Below are 19,145 nucleotides of genomic sequence, written 5' to 3'. Positions count from 1 at the left end.
AAGACATACACACTAGGTCAGTGTTTCCCAATGTGTGTGCTATTATGGTATTGCAAGTGGCCATCCCGGACAAAAGCCCATCCATCAGTCAGAAGATCGCACTCGATTGAAAACGGCAGAATGGCAGGTGGATGGCGGACTATCCTGGATGACCTCCCCAACCCTCTGTCTGATGATAGTGCTCAACAAACCAAGGAGGAAAAGAATGTTCATTGTGCTTGTTTCATCAGACACTCCGGTGATCACGTAGGACCCTATCCATCCACCTTGACAATCGCATTTGATTCATCCACAGGGAGACCACCACACTCCCCCAGTCCTCACACGGTTGCGTCATGCGTAAATGTGGGTTGTTACACCACAAAGATTGGGAAACAATGAGTTAGGTTAATTGGCCTCTCTATACTGACACTGTCATGGTCTGGCCCTCTTGTAGGATGTGACTAAGATTATAGGTTTACATGGATGAAAATTAACTTTGTGTTAGATAGATAGATAGATAGATAGACAGACAGACAGACAGACAGACAGACAGACAGACAGACAGACAGACAGACAGACAGACAGACAGACAGACAGACAGACAGACAGACAGATAGATAGATAGATAGATAGATAGATAGATAGATAGATAGATAGATAGATAGATAGATAGATAGATAGATAGATAGATACTTTATTAATCCCAATGGGAAATTCACATTCTTCAGCAGCAGCATACTGATACAATAAATAATATTAAATTAAAAAATGATAACAATGCAGGTGAAAAACAGAAAAACAGACAATAACTATGTATAATGTTGAATGTTAACGTTTACCCCTCTGGGTGGAATTAAAGAGTCGCATAGTTTGGGGGAGAAACGATCTCCTCAATCTGTCAGTGGAGCAGGACAGTGACAGCAGTCTGTCGCTGAAGCTGCTCTTCTGTCTGGAGATGATACTATTAAGTGGATGCAGTGGATTCTCCATAATTGATAGGAGCCTGCTGAGCGCCCTTCGCTCTGCCACAGATGTTAAACTGTCCAGCTCCATGCCAACAATAGAGCTTGCCTTCCTCACCAGTTTGTCCAGACGTGAGGCGTCTTTCCTCTTAATGCTGCCTCCCCAGCACACCACTGCGTAGAAGAGGGCGCTCGCCACAACTGTCTGATAGAACATCTGCAGCATCTTATTGCAGATGTTGAAAGACGCCAGCCTTCTAAGGTAGTATAACCGGCTCTGTCCTTTCTTGCACAGCGCATCAGTATTGGCAGTCCAGTCTAATTTATCATCCAGCTGCACTCCCAGATATTTATAGGTCTGCACCATCTGCACACAGTCACCTTTGATGATCACTGGGTCTATGAGGGGTCTGGGCCTCCTAAAATCCACCACCAGCTCTTTGGTTTTGCTGGTGTTCAGGTGTAGGTGGTTTGAGTCGCACCATTTAACAAAGTCATTGATTAGGTCCCTATACTCCTCCTCCAGCCCATTCCTGATGCAGCCCACGATAGCAGTGTCATCAGCGAACTTTTGCACATGGCAGGACTCCGAGTTGTATTGGAAGTCCGATGTATATAGGCTGAACAGGACCGGAGAAAGTACAGTCCCCTGTGGTGCTCCTGTGTTGCTGACCACAATGTCATGTCACAATGTTATTGATTTCATTTGAATATTTAACCTTTAATAAATCAAAAGTTGCATAAATTATATAAAATAGCAGCATAATCCTTCGGACACTAGCCACTATCAACATAATGTACAGGTCTGTATCAGGTAAAGGTGGACATTAACAAATTACAAAAAATGAGGCCAACAATTACATAATAAACAAATTATCGCATCACCTTTTTGATGTTATATGTTTTGTTTATTCAGAAATAACTAACAAAACACAACTCATTTGGACAAAAGGAGAATAAAATATAATCAATCCAAAAAGAACTCCACACTGAGCCCCCACATGACAAAAGAAAGCAATGTAAAGAGTTCCATCTAAAATTCTGGATAGTAGAGTAAGAAGGTTAAGCACAAGTCTGGCATATTTATGTTTATTTTCCAATTTTAGATAATGTAGAACACCACTTTCCACTTGTGTTAAAGAATATGGTTAAGGATTCTTCCTTTCATCGTAAACTTATAACCTATCAAGTGCTAGCCTACTTCACCTACCTCTATCAAGTCAATAGAAGTGATTTTAAATACAGTAATACCCTCCCCAGAGATATACAAAATGTTTTGCCTAACATGGTTTAAGTATAGAGCACTTTCAAAACATGTCACCTAGGAATGCAGGTAATTGGTGATGTTGAACACAGGATGGATCTTGCTTTGGAAACATTTAAAACGAGATCGACCGTACATTTATAGTTGAATTATAGCATACAGGCGCAAAGTAAACTTTTCTTAAAACTGTAAATTTAAAAAGTTGCTTTGGCTTCAGCTTTGCCATTTAAAATTATCTTTTTGAAACTAAACAACCGTTAGGTGATATTCATGTAAAACATAAAAAGTCAGTCTGTGTGCAGCGTCAAAAATACCACACCCGTATATGGAAATTATTACATGCTCTTTTTTTGTGACTTTTTATTAAGATAAAACGACTTGACAAGATGTATCAATAAATGGACAACATAACATACAAAGTAACATAACCCACCCACTCCCGCCCAGAAGGGCGTAGGAATTGTTAAAATATAAAATAAAATAAAAAATCAAGGAGTTACAAACTGAGATTTAAACAATTGAGCCGCAGCAGACCAGGATTCAATTACGTTGCTGGAAGCACTATTAATCCTAGCTGAAGACAACTCCAAATGTATTACGTTGTAGAAGGAGGGCTGCCAGGTGTCGACAGTGATGTTGAGCAACACTGCATACAATATTTCATTATGGATTATCCTATGACGCAAAACAATTAGCAAAACGCAGCTGATGCAAGAATAGGTCCGAAACTGTAACTGTCCATCAGCGCCTGCCTACTTGTACTGCCCCTTTAGGCGGGATTTAAGAAACTAGGCAATAGGCAAAAGCAAACTCAAAATCTATCGTTTGATTGACAGGAGCAGCGACCAATGAAATTGGGTCTCAATTAGTTAAGTAGTACAAGTGCTACAAATTAATACGAAACTAGTAAAAAAAGCACTGGTATTGTTGCTGATTTTGAACAATATAGACGCACGCGTCTTTAGTTTTTTTAGCCAGCGATTAAGAACAAATTAATGGGATGTCTGAACTTGCAGGAAGTGCCAAACCGATAGCTCCAGGTGAGTCGGTAAGCTTCTCAAACTAGTCGCACCATCTGGTGACAGGAAAGGCGCACTTTACTTGCTCCTTGTTTACGGCGAAGCGATGTCGATCGCAGTTTATCGCCCTATAGAAGTGTGGTTGTGAACTAAACAGGTTCTGTGATGTACCAGCGCTCCATCCAGGTTTGGTTCCTACAAAGAGCCCCGGAGGCTGTCCCTTGCAATCCATTATTAAATTACTAGGATTTCAAAATGTTATGTTAAGCTGTATACCATACTAATGTTTTAATGGAAAACAATGAGACCAATTTTCCTCTTGCACAAGACTGTCTTCTAATTGGAGTGGAAGCAAGAATTGAAATAACTGTAATAATGACGTGTGTGGCTAGTATTGGCGACAGATTTGTTGCTTCGCACAACTGTAGTTGAGGAATCCCATAAATCAATGCAACGTAATTCAGTAGTAAAACAGAGAGCCGATTCGGTTCTGTCAAGACAATAGCTATCGTTTTTTTCGTAAAATTCAGCTATTGCCATCAGGCTGCAGATTAAGGACGCTGATGGTAAAGGGCAACAGATTTTGTGACTCTTCTGCTCCAAGGGCTATAAGTATTTTAAATTCTGTTACTTGTATGTGTGCTATTGAATTATTATTGTGTACTTTTAAAAGTAATTATTCTTTGTACAAATCTTGAGGGTGTATATATGCTAACTCTGGTTGTCAGTTTTTCTGTCTTGGCTTATTTTCTTGCATCTCTGTCACAATGCCTTACGTTTTGTAATGCCCTGCTGCAATAAATTACCCTCTGCAATAATGAAGTATACCTAACATATCCTAAATTAAAGACACTGTAGAAAAGTCCCAGCATATGCTTTACCCCAAAGGTGGGTAACCACATCAAAAGACGGCTAGATGGATGTTAATGAATAAATCTGTGATGACATTAAATACTATGAAAAAGAAATAACCTGATGGCATACTTCTTGGCAGAAATTCTTGAAAAGTATTCATGATACATCACTAATAACAATTATAACAGTAATTGTGGGGCAATTTAAGAGGTTCTTTTATATCTTTCGTATATATCTTTGAATATATCATTCTCAATTCCACTAATGTAAGCCAATTTTTACATATTATACAGTATGCTGCTATATGGATCATTAAACCTGAATTCGACTTACAATTGTGGAGTTTTCACGTTCTCCCTGTGTTCTAGGAACACAGTCCACACATTGAAATATATTACGATTTACAGTATGTCAGTTATTGTGCAGGTTGTGCCTGGCCTGTTTCTTCTGTAATATTACAAACGGTTTCCATTTTATGTTTGGCTACTCCTTCAAAAGGTCAAATTTGCAGCCACAAATATAACACATTTTCGATGTCATTAAATATAAGACAGACACAGTGTATTATTGGTCCGTTTTTTTAAGGGTAGGAATTTTCAGCATATAGCGGCAACAACCTCACTTGGCCGGGACGCTGGAGTCATCTCAACCAGATTCACGTGAGCACACGGTGAAATATATAGTGTTCTCATAATGTAGCACTGGCTTAAATTTAAAGGGTTCCAAATAATGTAAGGAAACACACTAACCGCTGCGTCACCAAACATGAAAGGCCGTCATGGATTACCTTCCCGGAGTTTAACTTTCAGCTGATGCAATCATCTTCAATAGGCAGCCGTCTGTCGAGCCAAGCAAACTCGTTTTAAAAGGTGGGGCATCCTTTGCATAATGTACAATAGGGTTGAGAGGAGGGTTTCTTCCGTGTTGGTAAATTAGATTGATAGAATCACCAACCAATGAGTTTTTCAATTGATAGAATGACTAACCAATGAGATGTTCAAGTTGGTGAATTTGCCACTCCTGTTTGGTTGAACCAAGACGTGGGCCAGTAGGCTGGTGAGCACGGGAAGCGTTGATTCATTTCTATAGTCACACTAGCACATTGCATTACATTTATAAAACATTTTTTATTTAACAAAGTTCGTTTTTAACCGTCTCATCGAACGTTATCTGCAGGCTGAGGTGATGGCAGATGAATTAATTCAAAAGACTGAGCAGCTGTCGCTCGGTAAGTGTTCTAATACGCACTGCGGATATCGGTTCAGGGTTGACAGCACCTTGCAGATCACTTGTTTGGGAATAATTTTAATGTAGTGTTCACTGTACCAATTAGTTTCCTTTGATCAGTCTTATGTGACGTCGTCAACAGTAAGAATAGCACGAATACTGGGGTGTGCCTCAGTAAGGATATAATGGAAAGTTGTGGTTCTCAGTTTATGTATTTTAGGTAAGAAATAGGGGGAAAATAATCCATTTTACTTTGGTTAGCACATACTAGTGGGTAGGTGTTTAACATAGGTGGAAATCACGCTCGGATCGCCGTTTGATCCAACCCAATTCTGTTATAATGGCTGCTACACACTTGGGCTGTTAAGTGATTCATTACGCTACGTGAACAGTCGTGTTCAGATCATGCTTTTATTTACTTTTTTCCCCTCCAACATTTTAATCGATTATCGGTGTTGATGTTTCAGATTTGATATTTCCGTTTGTAGAGTTAGGTAGCATGATGATTGGAGCTGCCACACGAAGTAAAGACCGATTGGTTCGAATGCTGGCATGATTATCGTGTTAGCGGAGTTTGTACGTTGCCCATTACCTCAATATATGTTTCGTTTTTCTTAAATATATGCTTGTAAGGTTACTTTGCGATTCCAAATTAGCGCAAAGTAGGTGATGGATAGGTTCGCCATTTAGTACAGATTCCTACTTTTCGTTTCACTTCTCAGCTACCCTGAAACGATTAAAGCGTGTTCTCTTACAGACATCGGTGGATTTATTTACTGTACTACCCTGAATCTGCTGCGTTGTCATTCTGCGAATTTAACATCATGAACTATTAGTTTATATTTAGTTGTGCAGATTATTCGAAGTTTATTTCCTTTTAATCTGTAACGTAGTGATCGATCTTATTGATTACATTTAATACCTTTATTGGGTGTTTTCAAAAAGCCATACACTCGTTTATTAGATTAAAGGACACCATGATAAATAAAATATTTGCTGATTGAGTCCAATTTAAAGGTTGTTTTCTGGTTATGATGCCTAAAATGCACTTTTTGTTTTTGCTAGGATCAGTGCATTTTTTTTAATCTGGCTAGGGTGTGTGGATAATGCCAGACCTCCTTGTTTCAAGAGACATCTTTCAGACAAGCTCTACCTAAGCTTGTTGAAGATATGTGCAGGTCTCAAGTAAAAAATCATCTGGGGTTTTTTTCTATGGTGCTGGTTTTCAGATGGCAAAAGTGAAAATAGTTTGTACCCAAGGACTTAAAATAAAAGTGCATGCTAAATAAAGTAATTTGTTTGGTAGGGTAAATAAATAGTTGCATATTGCACTGTGATACAGGCTGAACTCAAGAATGCCACACTGTAAATTTAGAATATTTCGTCTGTAGCTGTAAAAGGCAGAAGCATAGCAATACAAATAATACATATTTATAATCTCCCCATTTATGTTGTATGTAATGCAAAATTGATAGAATGGCTGACTCACTCATCACCAAAAACGATATTTTGTGTTTAGTTAAAAATAAGAAATTTGGCAGGATGGTACATCTAGATTAATTGGTATCTGCTAAGAAAAAACATTTTGGGGTAACAAATTCAGTAGAAAAAAAAAAAACCTCAATATCTCAAAAACACTTTAAATAAGTCAATTGACAGTTGATGACGTTACAAGAAAAAGTAAATTGGAATACAGTTTTTTTTTAAATTTAATTTCTCAATATGTTTTCACTATTAAGCTGAAGTGTGTTCTTTCTGCACCTTAGATATAAACGCACTTGAGAAATGGGGCATGCAGATAACACAAATGAATTCTGCAAGTAAAATAGCACCACTGTAGAAGATGACGCTGTAATCTCGCAGATGAATGGGACTGGCAGCGACTAAGGAAGGGCAAGCTGCCCTGGTGCCGAGCTGCATGAAAAATGAGATGTGAAATGGATGAAGCAAAGTTAGGTCAGGCCCAAAGAAGATGTTGTTAGCTACCAGGCTACCTTTTACTCAACAGCGATACAGTATAAAATACATACAAATTCAAGCTAGATTTGATTGTTGAGCACTCGTATATACATTAATTTAAAAGTGGTGGTAAAATACATGCAATATTTCAGAGAACTAAGGTGTTCCTTTGTAAGTCAGACTGCGATTTGCCACTAGCACTTGTTTTCAAAGCAAAAGCAGGGAATTGCCTATACAATGTACTAGCCCACTTCAAACCTTGGTACAACACAATCCAGGAGTGATGGCATGACTTGGTCAGTTTAAATGCTTGTGTAGCTTAGTAAAGGGTCCACCACAGATGGAACACAGAGGAGGTGGACATTATACATAGTTATTTCTTTTCATCTGTACATTGCTTATGATGTTCATTTCATTACATAGACCATGTAAATGTTCAGCCTGTAAACGTCAATGCTGTATGTACTACGTTAAAGGAAACCACAAATCAGTATGTGTTGCTTTTGATCTAAACCCTTCAAAACATTGTTACAGTACAAAATTACAGGTCAAATCCTTACATTCAAGTCTGACTGAAGCTACCAATTTTACAGGATCTGCTACAGAGTGAAATTATATTTATACCCAAAATTCCCATTATTCCTAGTAATTACCTTTTTGAATTGCAAATGAAAACACATTCCTCTGAAATTGTGTTTTGCAGTGACCATCAACAAAAGCCAAGGTCAGCCAGAAGAGCAACCAATAATTCATCTATGGCAGGAATGTTTTACTCCTGTGCAGTTGTATGTAGTATGCTCAAGAATAAGGAGCGCCAGTGAACTAAAAATATTAGCCTCCCTGGGGTAACCCAACAAGTATTGTATACAGAAAAGTATTTATTTACTTACATAGTACTTCTGGTACATCCGATTAACCCTCAGCATTACTATACAGCCAAGGAGCATTGTCTTTGGAAAATTAGAACACATTTAGTTAATATATATGCAGATGGATCCAGTTTAGCCAGAAGAAACATTGAAAACTGATGGCAGGTGGTGAAAAAGACCTGTGATAATGTAGTCTGATGATGCCCTCTGCGCTGGATGACCAGGCTGTCATGCAGAGAAAGGGTGTGAGGCATTCTTTGTGATAGCTATCTAGTACTCTTCTCTCTGATACTACCTCCAGAGTGTCCACGCTTATCTCCAGGACAGAGAGGGCCATACTTATTAACTTTTGGCATTTGCAGGACTGCTTTAACCTGTTGGTCACTATAGAAGAGAGCACATTTTGTAACTGCTAGAGCACATGCAGAAATGCTGTGCCCACACCAAAGAACTTGGATTTCCTTGAGAATTACAGTCATCCCAGGCTCTTTTTGAGTGCGCTGCCTAAGTAAGCTCTCCACTATCTCCACAGTGCACAACTAAACCATATGGGACAACAATGCACAGAGAAGAGTGCATGGTGAAAAGTACATGTAGCGCATCTCAGCTTCTGCTGCCTAAATCAGTGGTGTCCAGTCCTAGCCTGGGAGATCTAGTGTGGCTGCAGGTTTTTGTTCTAACCAATTTCACAATCGATGAGTAATTTTACATATAATTGATCACATTGTTTTAATCAGCTTTCCTTTTTCAGCTATTCTGCATGTTGGAAAAGAACAATAGTGTAAGATTTACATTCATACAAAATGTACAAATATTCACATTTTTTCAGTGGCTTTAAGGTCTCGTTTGCAGTTAAGGATTTTGCAGTCAGCTAATGTACATTGCACTCTTCTTTGCTTCACATACACATCCAACAGTCATGGGTAGAAGCATCCATAATGACAAATTGCTTGGGGGCAGATACATGGATGATTACATTATTCCTTCTCCTGGTTGAAATGATCCGTCTCAATATTTCAGAAATCACTAAATTTATGTTGATGACCTGAATGTACACTGTTAAGCTCAGTGACAAAATCATAATAGAATCAGGCTTCATGTTTGTTTTCAGATTCAAGGTGGCCATTAATGATGTTTAATGTTTCTTTTAGTGCATTTTTATGACGTTTGGAACGTTTTGCCAAAGGAGAACTCTATTAGTGGATTTGCGCATTTTAATGGGAGTTTTCGAAACCAGTTTTCAGCCTTAACATGTATGCTGGTTTTGTGTGTGCTTGTTAATGCACTCAGTAAGATTAATCAGAGATGCAGTGACTCACTGATTATGAAACTCATTGAACGAAAAAACCAGTAGGATCAGGGCTATGATTGGATGCCACTAATGGAGGTCTCGTATTTCATCAAGTAAACATTTCATAAAATAACAGTTTCAAAGAAACCAAAACTATTTTTTACACAAACATGCCTTTTTTTTCTCAGTTTGCAATTTTATTAACAATGTGTAAAAGCACCTTGAGCATGGGAAAGGCACTATATAAATAAAATGTAGTATTATTATTATGTAAATGTAACTGTGACTTGTATTTCAAGAGTCCGCGTGTCTGTTTTTTTTATTGATGCACTTTTTTGATTGTTAATACAGTGCATGTCCAGTAGTCCACCATCTAATAATATAGCATGTTCAATGGTTTAGCAAAATTGCCTCAGAGGTCCTTGTTTATATTAAATATCATATCAAAGCTGCAAAAAGTCAACAACTCAGTCATACATTTTTCCCCCAACTTACTGATAATCAAAAGAAAGGCATAGTGCTTTGTATCATTTGCACTGGTGTGTGAGGGGTCACCTTTTAACTGAGTAGGCCTTTCTGATGTCCTCCATTTGAACAGGCAGGCGTTGGCCACTGTGCGCCCTCTAGACTTTTACATGAAACCGCACCTTTTTACAAGCTCCTTGACTTTACATTATTTAAGTGTAGATGTAAAGTTCTCTCTAGGGGATGCTTTGGTTGAATTGATGTAGGACACCAATAACATATAGATGTTGAGGACCAAAAAAGTGTTGAATTTTTACACATTTTAATAATAATAATAAAAGTCTGAGGTGTGTTCCAGAAAGGGAGTTTAGATAATCCTGAATATCAGAACGAAGTCCAGTTTTCTTTGGTAGGATTTCACACCAGCATGTTAGGTGGTTTCATAACACTGGGTCTCAATCGGCTCACACTGTTCCAGATAGTCTGATCTGGATTAACTCGCTTTCACTGTAAAATTTACAAGCCCTTAAAAGTCAAACACTGAGCAGCCAATTAACCACAGAATACAAATCTGAGAAACAGAACAACCTTCATGCCAGCAGAGCAAGAGGTATCATCATCATCATTATCAGCACATCTGACAAAAAAGGAGTAACACAGCAGAAGTAGGCGCCAAGGAAAGGAGAAATATCACCGAAAGAATAAACACGTAAAAGAGTTAATCCATGAAATCTGTGTAAGCTTTGTGTGGGTAAATTGTTCCAATTTACACACTGTACCCCTGCTGATTTTACTTTACTTCAACTGATGCTCTTAAGTAAACATTGTATTCCAGTTTTGCAATTTTAATATCACCAAAAAAGTTTAAGTAAAACCCTTAACATTAACAACTCTGTGTATGCAGAATAGTTAGTCATTACTGTGCTGAACCCGGTATTGTCTGGTAATTAAATGACCATAAAACCAAAGATGAGTTACTTTCATATACAAATCTGCAACAGAAAACTCTCAGTGCCCTCTCTTTGAATGGCAACTCTTCCAGTTTAAACGTGAGATCCCAGATATTTGACCTCAGTAGTTCTACAGTGATTATAGGCGTCGTTATTTGTACTGAGTATTTGATATACATTCTTGTGTTTGTCATTTGTAAAAACCATCACCTAAATGAACTACAATACAGTGAAGAAGTAATGTTGTTGCCTTATTCAGTTACAGAAACATGCGTCGAAGCCGCATTAACAAGCATTTGTTGGGTATAGTTATCTGCTGAAGAGAAGAGTCTTCAAAGGTATCTTTAAACAGCAAGGGACTGCACAGAACAGATAAAGGCGAAAGGCTTGTTCCACCAGCCAGTCCATTATCCGTTATTATTGGCCTGAAATATTGCAGTTGTTTAACATTTGCCCTATGAATTTGGGATTTTTGTTACTGGAAAAAGGTTTACTTAACCATGGCAGTGACATTCATGTCTCTGGTGACTCTTCCTATGCAGTCAGTAGATGGATTGGGAGAGCATGGGGTCACTGGAAAGGGGTGTGTGACGCTCCTGATATCTATGCAAAAGGACGAAGGTCCAAATCTTTAGAGTCCTGGTGCTTCCTGTCTTGATATATAGTTGTGAGAAATGGGCACTATCCAGTGACCTGAGACGTAGACTGGACTCCTTTGGTACTGTGTCTCTCTGGAATATCCTTGGGTACCGTTGGTTCGACTTTGTGTAGAATGAGCGGTTGATCATGGAGTTCCAAATGAGGCACATTACCTGCATTGTGAGGAAGCGTTAGTTTACGGCACTATGGCCATGTGGTGCATTTCCCCAAGTGTGATGGCTCATAAGATCCTCATTGTTGGGGGACACGAGTGGCTGGACCAGGCCAAGGGGTTGCCCACATAACACCTGCCTGTGGCAGATAAAGGGTCATTTCCGGAGGGTGGGACTGGACCACATGCCTGCCTGGTTGGTTGCAAACCGGGATCCTGAGTTGTTTCCTCATGTACTGGGTGCGGCAACGCACTGTACCAGTGCATGCTCCCCAACTTGACTTGACTTGTACTGGAAGCAAACATCAGGTTTCTTGTCAACCCCTAATCCCCCCTTTTCTCGACCCTCAGTTGTTTGTACATGGAAAATGACTTAACGAAATGAAATCACAGGCTTCAACACAAGTGGGTCTTCACATGGACCTCTCCTCCTACCCTTGTCTCAACGTGTTTGGGATTTCTTTGCCCCCCTTCCTTATTGTGTTAACGTGATTAGGACTTCACAGAGAGACATATTGCTTCGACTTGTTGAGAGACTTCATTGTTTAGATGCATTCATGATTGGACACTATCAGGACTTTACTGGGGAATCCCACCAGTCATTGCTTTGACAAATGCACAACTCAGCCAAATGCTATCAAAGGGAAAGTAGTGCGTAGTGCACCAGGGATGCTGGAGTGAGACATGGGGTTTGATGTCATCCGTTATGTGCTTCTGAACTGTTTTAGCGAGGGTACTAAGGTCCAAAAGCTGCTATTGATACCAAAGTACCAATCCAGCACTACCCTGTATACTGTACAGAACCTAAATTCATTTTAGGTGTATGATTATCATAGATAATTTATATGTTAAATGCATTCACTGACATTTTCTCTTCATCATTTAACAAAAAATCCTTAGTACTATTAAAATCAGAATCTAAATATCAAGTAAATGCCACCTGAACATTAAACACAAAGGATATTTAGAATATTTTGATTTACAACACCTCATTTTCAGCAGCATTTTAAAACCTTTTTAAGTCCAGTTCATCAACAAACAAATCACTTTGTGGTATATGTGAGATTTGCTATTATAAAGATATATGTTTGCATTTGTACATTCAGTGAGCTTATCCCACTTCTGTTTACTGAAAATGGTAATTTACCTGGATTGTTCTCCAAAATAAAATTATCCTGGCAAATTTTTTATTCATGCAGCTGCACAGTCTGATTTATTCAACTTTGCACCCCTAAAAATGTTCCCACCACCGCGCAATCAAAACTAAACTGACCGGTCAGATTGCTAAGGGGACCACGCATAGTCACACATACAGCCTAGTGTTTTATTAGTGTTTTAGTAAATATTTACATTTTGTGTAATAACAAATAGCCTTCATATGTATGTATGTATGTATGTTCCAGCATCACTTCTGAATGGCTGGAGTGATTTTCATGACACACTATCGTAGGGTGAAATCCAACCTAACCCACCCCCTTCTGGGTAGGGTGGGGGATAATCTAGCGGTCTTGTATGCATGTTATCATCCAGTTGACACTCGGAATGACCACCAGAGAGCGAACTGGAGGTGACTGCCAGCATTCTTTATGTTTGAGCGCCACCGCGCCCCTGTTGCTTTTGAAATTAAATAGAGTTGGCCGGTTCCGAGTGTCAACTGGATGATAACATACATACAAGACCACAAGACAAGCACATTACTCAATCTTCATTGTTTAATTTATTTTTATTTTTAAAGTTGTTTTTTTTAATTATATTTTTTTCAAACAATTAAAAAAACACTTTGTTTTCCTCCCTGGCAACGCTGGATATTTCAGCTAGTTAATTATAAAAACACTGTTGAATTGTTGAACAAAATGTGACCCAATAAATATTCTAAAAAAAAGTAAAATCTGAATTATCCATCATCATGTATTTAAAAAGAAAAAAAAGAAAGGCCAACTCTCTTTATACTTCTCACTTTGAGCTACATTATTTGTATGAAAATCTGCTATATAAATAAATGTTGCTGTTGTTGTTCTCAGAGTGATAGAATTGTAATTTTTTTTTGTACTGAATAATGAGTGCCTGTGAGTTTTAGTGTGTGTGGATTGTAGATGATTCCTCGGAGACTGTTGCTAGAACAAACAAACAAACAAGTGCATATTATTTAAAACTAAATTTTTTTGTTCCCTCATTTTAATGTTTTAGAACAGCTGTATGTTTCTGAGAGAGAAGGTGATGATTCCACTGGTGATGGAACGAAAGAGAAGCCCTTTAAAACAGCACTTAGGGTAAATATGTAAAAGTTTATTTTTTCAGTGTCCAGAATGATATACGTGTTTATATGTGCCCTTTTCAACCCAATATATTTCTGCTCTTTTTATATTTCATTACACATTGAGTTACCTATGTAGACTTTCTTTTATTTTCCTTATTCTTTTTAAATTATTGTTTTATTTACTATTTGTAAAATAATTATTATCATTTGCAATACAGTGATCCCTCGCTATATCGCGCTTCGCCTTTCGCGGCTTCACTCTATCGCGGATTTTATATGTAAGCATATTTAAATATATATCGCGGATTTTTTGCTGGTTCGCGGATTTCTGCGGACAATGGGTCTTTTAATTTCTGGTACATGCTTCCTCAGTTGGTTTGCCCAGTTGATTTCATACAAGGGACGCTATTGGCAGATGGCTGAGAAGCTACCCCGCTTACTTTTCTCTCTTTCTCTCTCTCTCTTGCGCTGACTTTTTCTGATCCTGACGTAGGGGGATTGAGCAAGGGGGCTGTTCGCACACCTAGACGATACGGACGCTCGTCTAAAAATGCTGAAAGATTATCTTCACGTTGGCTACCTTCTGTGCAGCTGCTTCGTGAAGTGACATGCTACACGGTGCTTCGCATACTTAAAAGCACGAAGGGCACGTATTGATTTTTTTCTCTCTCTCTCTCTCTCTCTCTCTCTCTCTCTCTCTCTCTCTCTATCTCTCTCTGCTCCTGACGGAGGGGGTGTGAGCTGCCGCCTTCAACAGCTTTGTGCCGCAGTGCTTCGCATACTTAAAAGACAAACAGCCCTATTGATTTGTTTGCTCCTTTGAAGAGGAAGATATGTTTGCATTCTTTTAATTGTGAGACTGAACTGTCATCTCTGTCTTGTCATGGAGCACAGTTTAAACTTTTGAAAAAGAGACAAATGTTTGTTTGCAGTGTTTGAATAACGTTCCTGTCTCTCTACAACCTCCTGCGTTTCTGCGCAAATCTATGACCCAAGCATGACAATATAAAAATAACCATATAAACATATGGTTTCTACTTCGCAGATTTTCTTATTTCGCGCGTGGCTCTGGAACGCAACCCCCGCGATGGAGGAGGGATTACTGTAGTTTTTTTATTTAAAATTTGTCTAATATTTCTGGTTGGACATTTGCTACCGTCTATATAAAAGTGATACACATTAGCACATTTGATTACTACATTTTGGAATTTAAAATGTAGAGTAATTATACAGAAACAAAATCTGATATGCGCAGCCCATGGCTTTACCTGCAAAAACGTGTGTAGTAAATATGGCTTTCATATTACATACTTTTCTGGCAGTATAGATTGTAGAGTCTGTATACTGTCATGATAGCTGTACTATTTTTGGCACCGCTGGATAAGATGAGTAAAAAGGGTTATGAAAAATTAGGTTTTGGCGAATTAGCATAATGTCACTCTGAGAAAAAAAAGAGAGAAATCCATCCTTTAACTGAAGTAAATTTATGTAGAAAAATAACTTCTCATCATGAAATTATTTTTAACAAAACCACACATGCCACAATTATTGGCACCCCTAGAAATTCTTAAGAACGAAGTGCAGCTAAAGCATTTTTTTTCAGTCATATCTTACTGTTCTACATTGATCAGTGTGTGCAGGAACTTTCAAGCCGTAATCCATGACGTCTTGTTTCGTTGGGCTATAAATATGAGGAGGACAGTTTTCCTTATTCATTCACCAATGTTGGAAAGATAAGAGAACACACAAATGGCTAGTCATCTGAAAATCCCCATAGTTTTAGTTAGGGCAATAATTTAAACATTCAAATAAACTGAAACTGCTAAAAACTTGCCAGGAAGACAACCTAAGTTTATTTGATCCCATACGTAGTGAGGAAGATTGTAAAAAATAAAACATCCCCAAGGATCACTGATGGGGGAAATACAGAAAAAAGTAGAATCTTGAAGTCTCAGAAATATTAATGCCTGGGGTTTGTTAAATGCTACTGGAACTTTGATCGGAATCATGTTCTATGGGCAGATGAAACAAAATCAAGGTTTTTGGCAACAAACACTCAAGGTGGTTTTTTGTAAAAAGAACCTGTTCCCCACTGTCAAGTATGGTATATGCTTTGTCATGTTGTGGAGCTCATTTTCCTTCAGAGGCCCCGTGAACCTTGTTAACTTACATAGCATCATGGACTCTTTGAAATAGCAAGAGATTTTAAGCTTAAATCTGGATGCCTCTGCTAAAACTGGTTCATCATTGGGTCTCCCTGTAGAACAAATAATATGTACAAATCAACACAAAAATAGGTAAAGGAACACAAAATGAAGATTTCACCTTGGCTGTTTCAGTCCCTGGACCTAAATCTGATTGAAAACCTGGGTGAGCTGAAGAGGAGAGGGCACAAGAATGGACCTAGGACTCTGAATGATCTGGGGTCTCATGTATAAATGGTGCATATGCACAAAAATGTTGTATACACTCATTTCCATGCTCGCATCGAGATGTGTAAAAACTAAACTTGACGTAAAACCATCCGCATTTTCACAGCAGCCTCTATCGATGCATAGGCATGTTTCTGCTCAATTTTGTACAAGGGTGGCACCCAGCGTCAAAGCACTGCTACTATTTCTGTGTGGTTTCCCTTTCTTTTTTTTATATTAGTATCCATTAATAAAATATTACTTTCAAATGTAAAGCACTTGATTGTAATCAATCTGTAACAATATAATGGTGCATGGAATGACCAAATTATTCAAACTACCTTGCCTGCTTTAGCATTGTTAGAAGACATTGCAAATTGAAGATTTAGAAGACAGCATGTATTTATGGATCATACCAACTTCTTGTCCCCTGATGATAACTGGCTTCTATGTTGATTTAGATTTCCAAGAGCTCTCCTCTTGGAGCTGTGTGCTGAACTGGGGACGACTTTACAAAGGCAGATATTGAGGAATTATGCTGTACATGTTCTTTTACAAGTTCTGTCTACTCTAGAGTTTTTAGCCTTGGGAACTTTTCAGCGTGAGCCAGCCATATGGGAAGGTATTACCTGCTCATCATCTAGATATATAAGATTTCATTATACTGTGGTAGAATGGACAAACATCAAAGTGCAATTTGCAGTAACATCTGGTTTTCCTAATGTAACTGGAGTAGTCGACTGCATCCTCCTTGCTATAAAGATGCCTTCAGAGAATGAATTTGCTTATATAAAAAGAAAGCATTTCCACTTTATTAATGTTGTGGCAAGATATACAAGTGTCTCGCCAATAATCGCAGCTGAAATGTTGTGAGCCCCAGAATTCTGCTGCTTCCTCACCTGGGGCCTCATGTATAATGCCGTGCGTAGAATTCACACTATAACATGGCGTACGGACAAAAGCAGAAATGTGCTCACGCATAAATCTGTGCAAACGGCAACTTCCATGTTCTTCCGCTACATAAATCCCGATCAGAGTGAAAAGTAACACACGTGCACGCACCTGCTGCCCCGCCCCAACTCCTCCCAGAATTACGGCTCTTTGAATATGCAAATCAATATAAATAACCCTTAAGCTCAGCGTTCTGTGAAAAGACAATGGTAAAAGCAAGGGGAGAATAGAAGAATTTCAGCGAATACCAAGTGGAGGCAAGGAAAAAGTACTATTTGTTGGTTTAAACAGTGATATAATCAACAAAAGGAAGTTGATCGAGTGACATAGAGTGTCGGAGAAACTCGAAAGTTCAAGTTCACAAAGTTGCACAATGCCCGAAATAAAAAAGAAGCAGTCAGATATCAAAGTCGCCGTGAAAAGGCGAATCGTAGCGTACTGTCAGAGTGTCATATGAAAGCTTATTAGAGTACAGAGAAAAAAAAATAGGCACACAGTGGGGAAAAAAGCTGGAAATGTCAACTTTAATCTCGAAATTTCCACTTTAATCACGTAGTTTATTTTGTCATTAAAGTAGAACATCATAAACTTCATCTTTAAATCGTTAAATTTACTAGTTTCTCAAATCCCATCGTAACTAAAGTAGCACGTTAAATGCTTTGTTTTGTATTTGATCTTTTATGTGCTCTATGTGTGTGAATCACTACGTTCTTCTTAAACGGGCTCTCTCTTCCTCCAACAGGACACAGAATCCATTACATTCGTGATATTACAGCTCTCTGAATAATTAAAATACTGAGATGTATATGTGATATAATTTTCATGATGATAAGAGTTAAAGCATGTTATTAAACATGGGAACACGGTGGCGCAGTGATAGTGACGAGCAGGCTCCTTATCCACAGATTGTTCCTGCCTCCCGCAAGATGCTTGCTGCGCCGTGTGCGACCTTCGATGAAACAATTTATTGCAGCTTACTGTCTCTTTCAAACGTACTAACCCCCACTTCCTGTCCTTCCTTTTCTTTCTCCAAGTAACCAATCGCCACACAATCGGCTCTGTAATAGATGTTAAGTCATCTGTAAGCTTAGAACACCGATTCTTCAAAACTTTTAAGGAACATTGAAATATCTTCGTAGTACATGTTTAATTTTTCTATCCATCTGTCTTTCCGCAGTGTAATGCCAGCCCCATCAAGAATACAGTGCGAGGCAGGAATAATCGGGGTGCTAGCTCGTCGTTAGCGCTGCGACACCGTGTCCTCACATGTTTAAGTATTAACAATATAGATTATTTAAATGACGTTAACATTTTATCTGTATAATGAAATAAACATATTTTGCTGCATTTCATCTTAAAAATGATATCATCATCATATGTAAATACGTGCTTTATAAAGTGGCACAGGTTGTGTAATATTATAACTATCGCAAGTTTACAGTGACGTAATTGTACTTGTAAGTACAAACAGTTCTATAAGGAGCACTTGATGGATTGACTGAGTGCGTTTATAGTTCTTGGGATGTTTCTGAACCGCAAGGTCCGTACAGGAAAGGCTCTGAAGCGTTTGTCGGATGAGAGCAGTTCAAATAGGCAGCATGGCTGAGGCAGCGTGTGCTTGATGCTGTATACCGATAATTCTCTTTCCGATCAGCTGCTCCAAGTGGTGCAGTGAGAGTAATAACGCTAAACAGCTATGGTATTTGGAATACGTTCCAAATGGTTCCGTGGACCATTATATTGTTACAGGTTATTACAATCAGATGCCTTAAACTGATAAACAATATGCGATTAATTTCAGTGTATTTATAAAGCCACGTCAGGGATGTGGATCTGAAAAAGAAAGGGAAACCACACTGGAACAGTAGCACT

At 38.5% G+C, this 19,145-nt stretch overlaps 1 protein-coding gene across 2 annotated transcripts in view; it reads left to right on the top strand.

Annotated features, from left to right (window-relative positions):
* Positions 1 to 3,108: 3,108 nt before the first annotated feature.
* The window catches only part of nars1 (asparaginyl-tRNA synthetase 1), a 41,765-nt gene continuing 25,728 nt past the window's right edge, over positions 3,109 to 19,145 (top strand). The window contains exons 1-2 of one of the 2 annotated variants that reach the window (XM_028802528.2): positions 3,109 to 3,248; positions 13,842 to 13,924. In XM_028802528.2, the coding sequence (XP_028658361.1) occupies positions 3,209 to 3,248; positions 13,842 to 13,924 (123 nt within the window). In that variant the 5' untranslated portion in view covers positions 3,109 to 3,208. Of the gene's footprint in view, positions 3,249 to 5,111; positions 5,311 to 13,841; positions 13,925 to 19,145 lie in introns of those variants that run through there. The other variant, XM_028802527.2, reaches the window with a different exon arrangement.

This window comes from Erpetoichthys calabaricus, chromosome 5, assembly GCF_900747795.2.
Source record: "Erpetoichthys calabaricus chromosome 5, fErpCal1.3, whole genome shotgun sequence".
Taxonomy (NCBI): Eukaryota; Metazoa; Chordata; class Cladistia; order Polypteriformes; family Polypteridae; genus Erpetoichthys; species Erpetoichthys calabaricus.
Note: the sequence above shows the minus strand (reverse complement) of the source record. Positions and strands in the feature narration are given on the sequence as shown.